The following is a 9,966-nucleotide window of genomic DNA, read 5'->3' on the forward strand; positions in this document are numbered from 1 at the left end:
TGGAATTTCCGCTTACGTAAGTTCCGGTAACATGTAATATCGTAGTCAAAATGTTAATGCACAGGTTTTTGTTCCGGGTGAAGGAAATTCCTTTTCATAGAATTCCGGGGATGGGAATATTTACTGTATATTTTTTTTTTATTATTGTTATTATTTTTTAAGGCCAGCAAAATCATTGGATTAGTCCCCTTTCACCAGACAGCTACTGCAGAGCAGGTAGGACAGCTGCTTTCTCCTGCTTCATTTGAATTGCATGTTCTTTCACTTGACATATTTACTGTCTGAGGAAATATTGTTGAATCTCAAGTAACACGAAGACTGTTTACATTTCATACATATGGACAGTCAAGGGCCAGCCGTCGACTGCAAAACCAGGCCAGGAAAGAGATTATCGAAAGAGAAAGGCAAATCACGCTGAGTCCGATGAAAAGAATGACTGATTCGGTGAGCATGGTGGTATTGTGGTGGAGTGATATTCTATCCATATTTAAATATAAAATACATTTTTTCTCTTCTTTTAATTCAGATGTCTCCTGATGAATATTCGAATTATGACGACATGGACTATGTTCCAGACACAAGTGGCAATTCATCAGATGAACGTATTTGCAGTACAGAGCACAGAATCACAGATTCTCTAGTTTCCCCAAAAGAGGACATGCCAGTAAAAGATGCAGCACAGATTGAGGAAATCACCACCTCAGCGATAGCTTCAAGTCATTCGATTTCAGTGACAAGTTGCAATGCCACTTCATCAGGGAATGCATCAGAGAGTAACAGCGCTATCAAGGTCACACCATTGCCAAAGGGGGCAAAACAAAACAAATACAACAAGAAGCAGTATTGTTTTTATTGTAAAAAGGCTCTTTCTAAACTGGCAAGACACCTTGAATCTGCCCACAGTTCACAGCCTGATGTTGCTCGGGCTCTAAATTTGGATAAAAGGTACCGCGAAAGAAGAAATTTGTTCAGCTTTCTGAAGAAGAGGGGAAACTTTAAGCATAATTCTACTGTGGCAAGCTGTGGTTCTGGCGAAATGGTTGCTTGTCGAAGACCCCTTACAGCAGGGGTCGGGAACCTATGGCTCGCGAGCCATATATGGCTCTTCTGACGGCTGCATATGGCTCGCAGAAAAATCTTTAATGATGAAAAAAAAATCGTGAGACTCCCTTGCGCATGCGCGAGCCGGCGACTAGAAAGCCGGTTCGCGGCGATTTTAGCGGGAAAGTGGCAAACGTACACGTCATTGTGTCTAATTAGCCATCTATCAATTGCCTTGGCAACGCAGATGAGGCAGAGACACTGTTCAAGTGGGGTTGCCTAATTTGCTGTCGAAAATAGTGGCGATGTGCGCATGTGCGTGAGATCAGGAAATAAACTTCCCTCGTTTTAATCGCGCTGTCAGCTAATTTTAGAGACCCTTTTGAGAAGATGGCTAAAAGAAAAAAAGACGAGGAGTATCGTACTTTTCAGCAGGAATGGACAGAGGAATTTGCCTTTATGGAGAGAGCAGGTTCCGCAATGTGCCTAATATGCAGCGATAAAATTGCATCGATGAAAAGGTCCAATATAAAGCGGCACTTCGACACCCGCCACACGACATTTGCATCGAAATATACTGCGGGGGACAGCAGGAAGAAAGCATGTCAAGAGCTTCTATCAAGAGTGCAAGCTAGTCAGCAGCAACTGTGTTTGTGTTTGGACCCAACAAGGTGACTGGAATTCGGCTAGCTTTGCTGCCGCGTTCGCAATTGTGAGAAACGGAAAGCCCTTCACGGATGGGGAGTACGCCAAAGCATTCATGCTTGATGTTGCCAATGAACTTTTTGATGACTTTTCGGATAAGGACAAGATAACTAAACGGATAAAAGACATGCCTCTGTCGGCAAGAACTGTTCACGACCGCACCATCATGATGTCAAATCAAATCGAGGCAAGGCAAGTGAAGGACATAAATGCGGCACCTGTTTTTTCTCTCGCCTTGGATGAGTCAACGGACGTAAGCAATTTATCCCAGTTCAGCGTGATTGCAAGGTATGTCGTCGGTGACACACTACACGAGGAAAGTCTTGCAGTTTTGACGATGAAAGGGACAACAAAAGGGGAGGATTTATTCAAGTCCTTCACTGAGTTCGCTAAAGAAAAAAATCTACCGATGGATAAACTTGTTTCGGTGTGCACTGACAGTGCTCCGTGCATGGTGGGGAAACAGAGGATTCGTGGCACTTCTTCGTGAGCATGAAAAGAGACACATCCTAAGTTTTCACTGCATCCTACATCAGGAGGCGCTTTGTGCTCAGATGTGTGGCGAGCAGCTTGGAGAGGTGATGTCGCTGGTAGTTCGGGTGGTCAATTTTATTGTTGCCCGAGCTTTAAATGATCGTCAGTTTAAAACACTGCTGGATGAAGTTGGGAATAATTATCCTGGTCTGCTTCTGCACAGCAACGTGCGTTGGTTGTCAAAGGGGAAGGTGCTCAGCCGTTTTGCGGCTTGTCTGAGCGAAATCCGGACTTTTCTTGGAATGAAAAATGTCGAGCATCCCGAGTTAGCTGACACTGAGTGGCTCCTGAAGTTCTACTATCTCGTGGATATGACTGAACATCTAAACCAGCTCAATGTGAAAATGCAAGGCATTGGAAATACAATTTTATCCCTGCAACAAGCAGTGTTTGCATTTGAAAACAAGCTACAACTTTTCATCGCCGACATTGAAACAGGTCGTTTACTACACTTTGAAAAACTGGGAAAGTTTAAAGAGGCATACACAGCAAGTGACCCTGCTCAACATTTTGATCTTCGGCAGCTAGCAGGATTCACATCTAATCTCCTGCAGTCATTCAAATCGCGCTTTGGAGAATTTCGCGAGCGCAATCATCTTTTTAAGTTCATCACCCATCCGCACGAGTGGACAGTGGACAGCGCAGACCTGAGTTACATTCCCGGTGTCTCAGTCAGAGATTTTGAGCTACAAGCTGCTGACCTGAAGGCCTCAAACATGTGGGTGAATAAGTTCAAGTCACTGAATGAAGATTTGGAAAGACTTGAACGACAGCAAGCAGAGTTGGCAAGCCAACACAAGTGGGCAGAAATGAAAAAACTTCCACCCGCAGACCAGCTGATTGTCAAAACTTGGAACGCGCTTCCCGTCACATACCACACACTGCAGCGTGTGAGTATTGCTGTACTGACAATGTTTGGCTCTACCTATACATGTGAGCAGTCTTTCTCACATCTGAAGAACATTAAGACCAACCTACGATCACGTTTAACGGATGGAAGTCTCAATGCCTGCATGAAGCTTAACCTCACCAAGTATCAACCAGACTACAAAGCCATCAGCAAAACCATGCAGCACCAGAAGTCACATTAATGGTAAGAAATACTCATCATTGATTAGCATCAGCATAACAATGTTGTTAAAATCATTCAGAGTCTTATTGTACTTTAAAAGTGTTGATATTACATAAAATGCACACATTACTTGTATTTTTAGTTTTAAACATATTGTATGGCGCTCACAGAATTGCATTTAAAAATATGTGGTGTTTATGGCTCTCTCAGCCAAAAAGGTTCCCGACCCCTGCCTTACAGCAACAAAATCTGATGGCTACCGTCACTGCAAGTTTTGTCAAGGATTATATGCAAAAGCATCTCTTTGGAGACATGTTAAAAACTGTCCTCAGAAGTCTGAGGTAGAGCCTTCCATTGGGCAAAAGCGGATCAAACTAGACTTACCAAGACCTAATCAAGTCTGAGAAGCTGTTTGGAAGATTGCCTGTGAAATGAACGATGATGACATTTCCTTGGTAGTTAGGAGTGAAAAATACATTCTTAGCCTTGGCGAGTCATTGTACAATGCCAGAAAACCACAAGAGAAAAGGAATGAATACATTCGCCAAAAAATCTGAGAAATGGCAAGATTATTGATAACGGTCAGAGCCGTAACACCATTGAAGAGCACAGAAGACCTTGTTATGCCAAGTAACTTTCCCCATGTCATACAAGCAGTCAGAGCTGTTGCTGGTTTTGAGTTGGAAAGCAACTCATTTAAAACCCCTTCCTTGGCTTTGAAATTGGGGCACAGTTTGGCCAAAGTTGCAGGCATTGTGCAGTGCAGTGCCATCGTTGCAAATCAACTTTATGTTGCAGAGTCAGCCAAGCAATTCGTCACACTCTATGAGAAAAAGTGGAATGAGACCATTTCAGCTGCTGCATTGGGTACACTTCAACAAGCCAAGTGGAATAAACCTCAGGTTTTACCGTTTACACAGGCTGTTTCGCTGCTGCACAAGTACCTTGAGGCTGAGTCTGCTCAGTGCATGAAAGATTTGAGTGAAAAACCCAACAATATAACCTTTGGAAATCTTGCAAAAGTGACTGACGCAAGTTGTACTATTTAACAGAAAGAGGCAAGGGGAAATTTCAAAAATGGAGCTCCAGTCTTTCACAATGCGAAATCGCACAAAGTTGAATCCCGACATTATGCTGTGTCTCACTGAATTTGAAAGGAAGCTTACAAAGTATTTTGACAGAGTTGAGATCCGTGGCAAAAGATCAAGGATGGTACCTGTTCTTCTCACCCCTGGCATGATCACTGCAATGGACCTCCTTGTGAAAAAGAGGAATGATTGTCAAGTCCACACAAAGGATGTGTACTTGTTCGCACGTCCAGGTGTCCTTTCCCATTACAGAGGCTCTGACTGCCTCCGCCAGTTTGCAAACCAATGTGGTGCAATATACCCAGATGCACTTACCTCCACAAGATTACGAAAACAAGTTGCCACTCTGTCCACAGTACTGAACCTGAAAGAAAATGAAATGGATCAACTTGCCACATTTCTCGGACACGACATTCACGTCCACCGAGAATTCTACCGACTTCCGGAGAGTACCCTGCAGCTTGCAAAAGTCAGCAAACTGTTGATGGCGATGAAGAAAGGAAAACTGTCTGACCTGCAGGGAAAAGGACTGAATGAAATCAAGATCAATCCTGATGGTGAAATATGTTTTAAATATCATTTTTAAAACATCTAACATTCTGCGTTTGCCCTGAAACAAAAGCATTTTGTCCTGTCTGTTTTTTCTTCTTTTTTTAACCCAACCAAATGAAGTAACTACGAGCGATGACGATTTGAGCAAAGAAACCAATGCTGACCTTAATCAAGAAAAAGCTATTCTCACTTACACAGAAAATGGTAATGTCCTCAAGTTATGACACAAGACAGAGTTAATTGGTGCCTGATAAATCTCAGTCTTTATGAACAACTATGTATGAATTAGAGACAATATACTACAGTATTTGAAAATGGTGTTGAAAGATGGAAAATGTGCAGGTTGAAAACTCATTAGGCCTCGAAAGCCGAAAGAAAATTGAGAAATTAGGAGACGATTTGGAACATATAAGAAAGCAATGGTGAAAAGCCACATTCAACTATTTTTGTATTGTTTTTCAAAGGCTCAAGCTCTGAGACTTCTGGGAACCCAAGCCATTCATATGCGCCATCCATATCGGACAACATGGAAGGCACTTCTGCTTCAACCACCTTCGACAACACTGAAGACAGATTTGTCTCAACCCTGGAAAACATTCCTGCTCCAACCCAGTTAGAGAACATGGACAACACTTCCTTCTCAACCACACGGGACCACAATAACATCAGTAACAGTTAAACAAAAATGGCAAAAATTAACATATCTTAATTGAAGTTGAAGTACTTTTGATGAACAAAAAAATATTTTTTCTCTGACACGGGAGTATGAGAATATATTATTTTCTGTCCTTTTAGATTCTCGTCGAAGCACATCACTTCAAGTGAGTGTCATGTCCCGTTTTCGACAGCAAGTGGCAGGCGGTGCATTCTGGCCGGCTGCACACCTGCTACCTATTTGTCATTAAGCACCTGCTTTATTAGGGCTGTCTTTCTGACTCTCACTTGCCGGAGAATTGCTTGCCGTGCCACTGCTTTGCCCGTGTGTCGTTTTTTTGCCTTTCGCATTAGACTTAGTTCGATTCGTCGGCTCTTTTTGGTGTAGGCGAAAATACGGTAATTCGTATTCGAGCTTGTTTTTCTCCATTGCCTTAGTGCGAGCGTTTTTTGTTACTGGGTTTTTGCATGTTTTCCTGGTACTCGTTTTGACCAGCGTTTTCTGTTGTCTCTTTTCGGCGGTGCGGTTTTTGTTAATAAATATTATTTTCGTACGGAGTTCTTGTTGGTGTCTGCTGTTTCGGGAATCCTATATTTCAATTTTGTTGCGAATGAAGCGTGTTCCTTTCCGCTTCGCTCGCAACGTGACAAAATTCTCCGGCCACCATGGATTCCGCAGACATTAATAAGATTTTGTCCGCCCTGGCCAGCCAAGAACAACTGGTGAGTCGGCAGGGCCAGGCGATCTCAGAACTCCGTGACGCGGTCTCCATGTTGGCCCACCAGTTCGAGGATTACGGGTCGCGACTGGAGCGAGTCGAAAACCGGAGAACGCCAACCCCGGAAATCGCCCGTGCTACCACGGAGATACCCGGCCATTCCTCGACAGGTTATCGGGAACCGATACTGCCACACCCTCCCCGCTATGGAGGTGAGCATGGTCAATGCGGGCACTTCCTCCATCAGTGCTCACTCGTTTTTGATCAGCAACCATCCGCTTATGTCAGTGACGATTCCAAGGTAGCTTATGTCATGAGCTTGTTGACTGGTCAGGCGGCGTCATGGGCACTGGCAGTGAGCGAGGCAAAGCCGAGCCTCCGGTCTTCCTTCCCCGATTTCGTTGCCGCGTTGCGTCGGGTGTTCCATCATCCCGTTCAAGGAAGAGAGGCCGAAGGCCGGTTGCTAGAGCTCCGTCAAGGAACACAATCGGTTGCGGACTATTCCATTACATTTCGTATTTTGGCCGCCCAAAGTGGATATGGTGACCGAGCATTATGTGGACTGTTTTGCCGCGGGTTGAACACTCTACTAAAAGACGAACTGGCTACCCGCGACAACAGCTCCAACTTGGAGGAGCTCATTGACATCACCTTGGTCCTGGACAACCGCATTAGGGAGAGGAGCCGGGAGCGCGCAGGTGGATGGTTTCCGTACCGGCATGCTGCTTTCCGAGGGGCTTCCCGCGAGACGACTTGGACATCGGGGTCCGGGGACCACTCCAGGACACGGAATACTGCCACCGTGGACGAGCCAATGCAGCTGGAAGGCGAACACTTGGAACCGGAGGAGAGATGGCGTCGGATCCAGGACCGAACCTGCTTCCTCAGCGGCCAACAAGGGCATCGGGTCGCCACTTGTCCAAGGACATCCAAACCACCTACGCCTCTCGATGACTGTGAGTTACGACCCCGCATCGAACATCGGGAGCCGAGGATAGTCGAGTCTCGTTCAGGCCTCTCAAAGAGACTGGAACTGGAGGGAGAGATTTACGGGCCGTCTCAGGTTCTGCCGATCTGGGCTTTGGTAGATTCGGGGGCCGATGATTGCTTCATCGATACCAGCATAGCCACTGAATTAGGTTGTGACATCGAGGACTTGAACGAAGAAAAACGGGTTCATGATCTCGATGGGCGTCTTTTGGCGGTGGTGAAGAAAATTACGGGACCCGTTAAGCTCAAACTCTCGGGCAATCATGTCGAACATAGGAGATTCTATTTAATGCAGTCGCGAGCCGTCCCAGTGATTCTCGGCTTACCGTGGCTTAAAACTCACAACCCAATAATTTCGTGGGATCGCCCTGCAATAGAGATATGGAGCCCGTTTTGTGATGAGCATTGTTTGCGATCCGCCGCTGGGGGGCACGTGCGTTCTCGTAAAGAGCCCCCTGAAACCATTTGTCTAGATGGAGTACCTGGTTGCTCCCATGATTTGCAACAGGTTTTTAGAAAAGATCGCGCCCACTCCTTGCCACCGCACCGTCCTTACGACTGTGCCATAGACCTGCAAGCGGGTGCCCCGCTGCCGAGCTCCCAGCTATATCAGATTTCTCATCCTGAACAAGAGGCATTGAGGGAATACATCAACAACTCGCTCGCTGCAGGTCTTATCAGACCATCACGATCACCGTTAGGTGCTGGGTTTTTTTTTTTATCAAAAAGAAGGACAAGTCATTGCGGCCGTGTGTGGACTATCGAGGACTCAATGAAATAACCATTAAAAACAAGTATCCACTTCCACTGTTAGATTCCGCATTTGCTCCCCTTCAATCGGCCACCATTTTCTCAAAATTGGATTTACGCAGTGCGTATCATCTGATTCGCATACGGGAAGGGGATGAATGGAAGACAGCTTTTAAGACTCCCTTAGGCCACTTTGAATATTTGGTCATGCCTTTCGGACTAACAAATGCCCCTGCGGTGTTTCAGTCTCATCAACGACGTGCTGAGGGACCTATTGAATGTGTTTTGTTTTGTTTATCTTGATGACATTTTGATTTTCTCACGGACTTTACAGGAACACAAACAGCATGTCAGGCTCATATTACAACGGCTGTTACAGAATAGACTTTTTGTCAAGGCCGAGAAATGGGAATTTCATGCCAAGACTATATCGTTCCTGGGCTTTGTCATAGAGAGGGGTCAATTGAGAGCTGACCCCGTCAAGATTAAGGCGGTGGTGGAATGGCCGACACCCACCACTCGTAAAGAGCTGCAGCGTTTTTTGGGTTTTGCTAACTTTTACAGTCGTTTTATTCGCAATTATAGTCAGAAGGCCCTGCCGTTAACCTGGTTGACCTCCATCAAGGTTCCGTTTAAATGGGACTCAGACGCCGACTCGGCGTTTACGACATTAAAGACAGCTTTCACGAACCCACCTGTACTGCGCCATCCTAACCCTGATTGTTCTTTTGTCGTAGAGGTGGACGCCTCGGATTCAGGAGTGGGAGCGGTTTTGTCTCAGCGTTCCCCAGTTGACCAGAGACTGCACCCTTGCACCTTCTTCTCTCGTCGCCTTAGTCCCGCCGAGTCGAACTATGATGTGGGAAACCGGGAGCTGTTGGCCGTAGTGGCAGCTCTACAGGAATGGAGACACTGGCTCGAGGGGACCAAGGAGCCATTTACAGTATACACAGACCACAAGAACCTTGCATACATACGCACTGCCAAAAGACTGAACTCATGTCAGGCCCGGTGGGCACTTCTGTTAACTCGTTATAATTTCACACTCACATATTGTCCTGGTTCAAAAAACACTAAATCTGATGCCCTCTCCCGGATCCACGATCCCACGGAACAGGACGGGGAACCAGGGACCATCCTCCCGGACCACTGCATCCTGGGGGCACTGAGGTGGGAGATCGAGCGGAGGATCCAGGAGACTCAAGACGGGATCCAAGTCCCGGCTGGATGTCCCGCGGGAAAGCTGTTTGTGCCCCCACCACTGCGTTCAGAAGTGTTACAGTGGGGGCACACGTCTAAGGTGGCTTGCCATCCGGGGGTGAACCGGACTTTGCATATCGTCTCCCAGCGGTTTTGGTGGGCGGGGCTTCGGAGGGATATCGTGGACTTCGTCAAGGCCTGCTCTGCCTGCGCCTGTGGTAAGGCCTCGCACCGGCCCCCGGCGGGGTTGCTTCAACTCCTACCCGTTCCCCCTCGACCCTGGTCCCACATATCCATTGACTTTGTCACGGGCCAGAGGCGGCTCTTCGTTGTGTGTGTCTCCACCGTCCCTCGTCCTGGGCCGTCCACTTGCCTTGGGTGGAGTATGCGCACAACACCCTCGTCGCTTCAGCCACAGGCCGGTCGCCCTTCATGTCTGCTTACGGCTATCAGCCGCCACTGTTCCCGTCCGAGGAGGGGCAGGTGGAGGTTCCGTCGGTGCAGTGCCATCTGAAGCGGGCCCATCACGTGTGGAGGGAGACCAGGGCCGCGTTGTCCCGCACGGCGTCCAGAAACCGGCGGATTGCGGACCGTCGTCGTCGCCCGGCACCGTCCTATGAGATAGGGCAGGAGGTGTGGCTGGGGGACGGGGGGCCTCGGC

At 47.1% G+C, this 9,966-nt stretch overlaps 2 protein-coding genes across 3 annotated transcripts in view; one reads left to right on the plus strand and one right to left on the minus strand.

The window, feature by feature from the left end:
- The window catches only part of afg2a (AFG2 AAA ATPase homolog A), a 169,460-nt gene that overhangs the window by 104,040 nt on the left and 55,454 nt on the right, over positions 1–9,966 (minus strand). The gene's annotated exons all lie outside the window — the stretch shown is intronic.
- Positions 1–9,966, plus strand: part of LOC109529051 (uncharacterized) — an 18,710-nt gene that overhangs the window by 6,557 nt on the left and 2,187 nt on the right. For both annotated transcript variants that reach the window (XM_019892199.1, XM_019892200.1), the window contains 3 exons: positions 163–216; positions 346–444; positions 527–840. In XM_019892199.1, the coding sequence (XP_019747758.1) occupies positions 163–216; positions 346–444; positions 527–840 (467 nt within the window). The remainder of the gene's footprint in view (positions 1–162; positions 217–345; positions 445–526; positions 841–9,966) is intronic.

The sequence above is a fragment of the Hippocampus comes genome, unplaced genomic scaffold (assembly GCF_001891065.2).
Source record: "Hippocampus comes isolate QL1 unplaced genomic scaffold, H_comes_QL1_v1.1 scaffold129, whole genome shotgun sequence".
Lineage (NCBI taxonomy): Eukaryota > Metazoa > Chordata > Actinopteri > Syngnathiformes > Syngnathidae > Hippocampus > Hippocampus comes.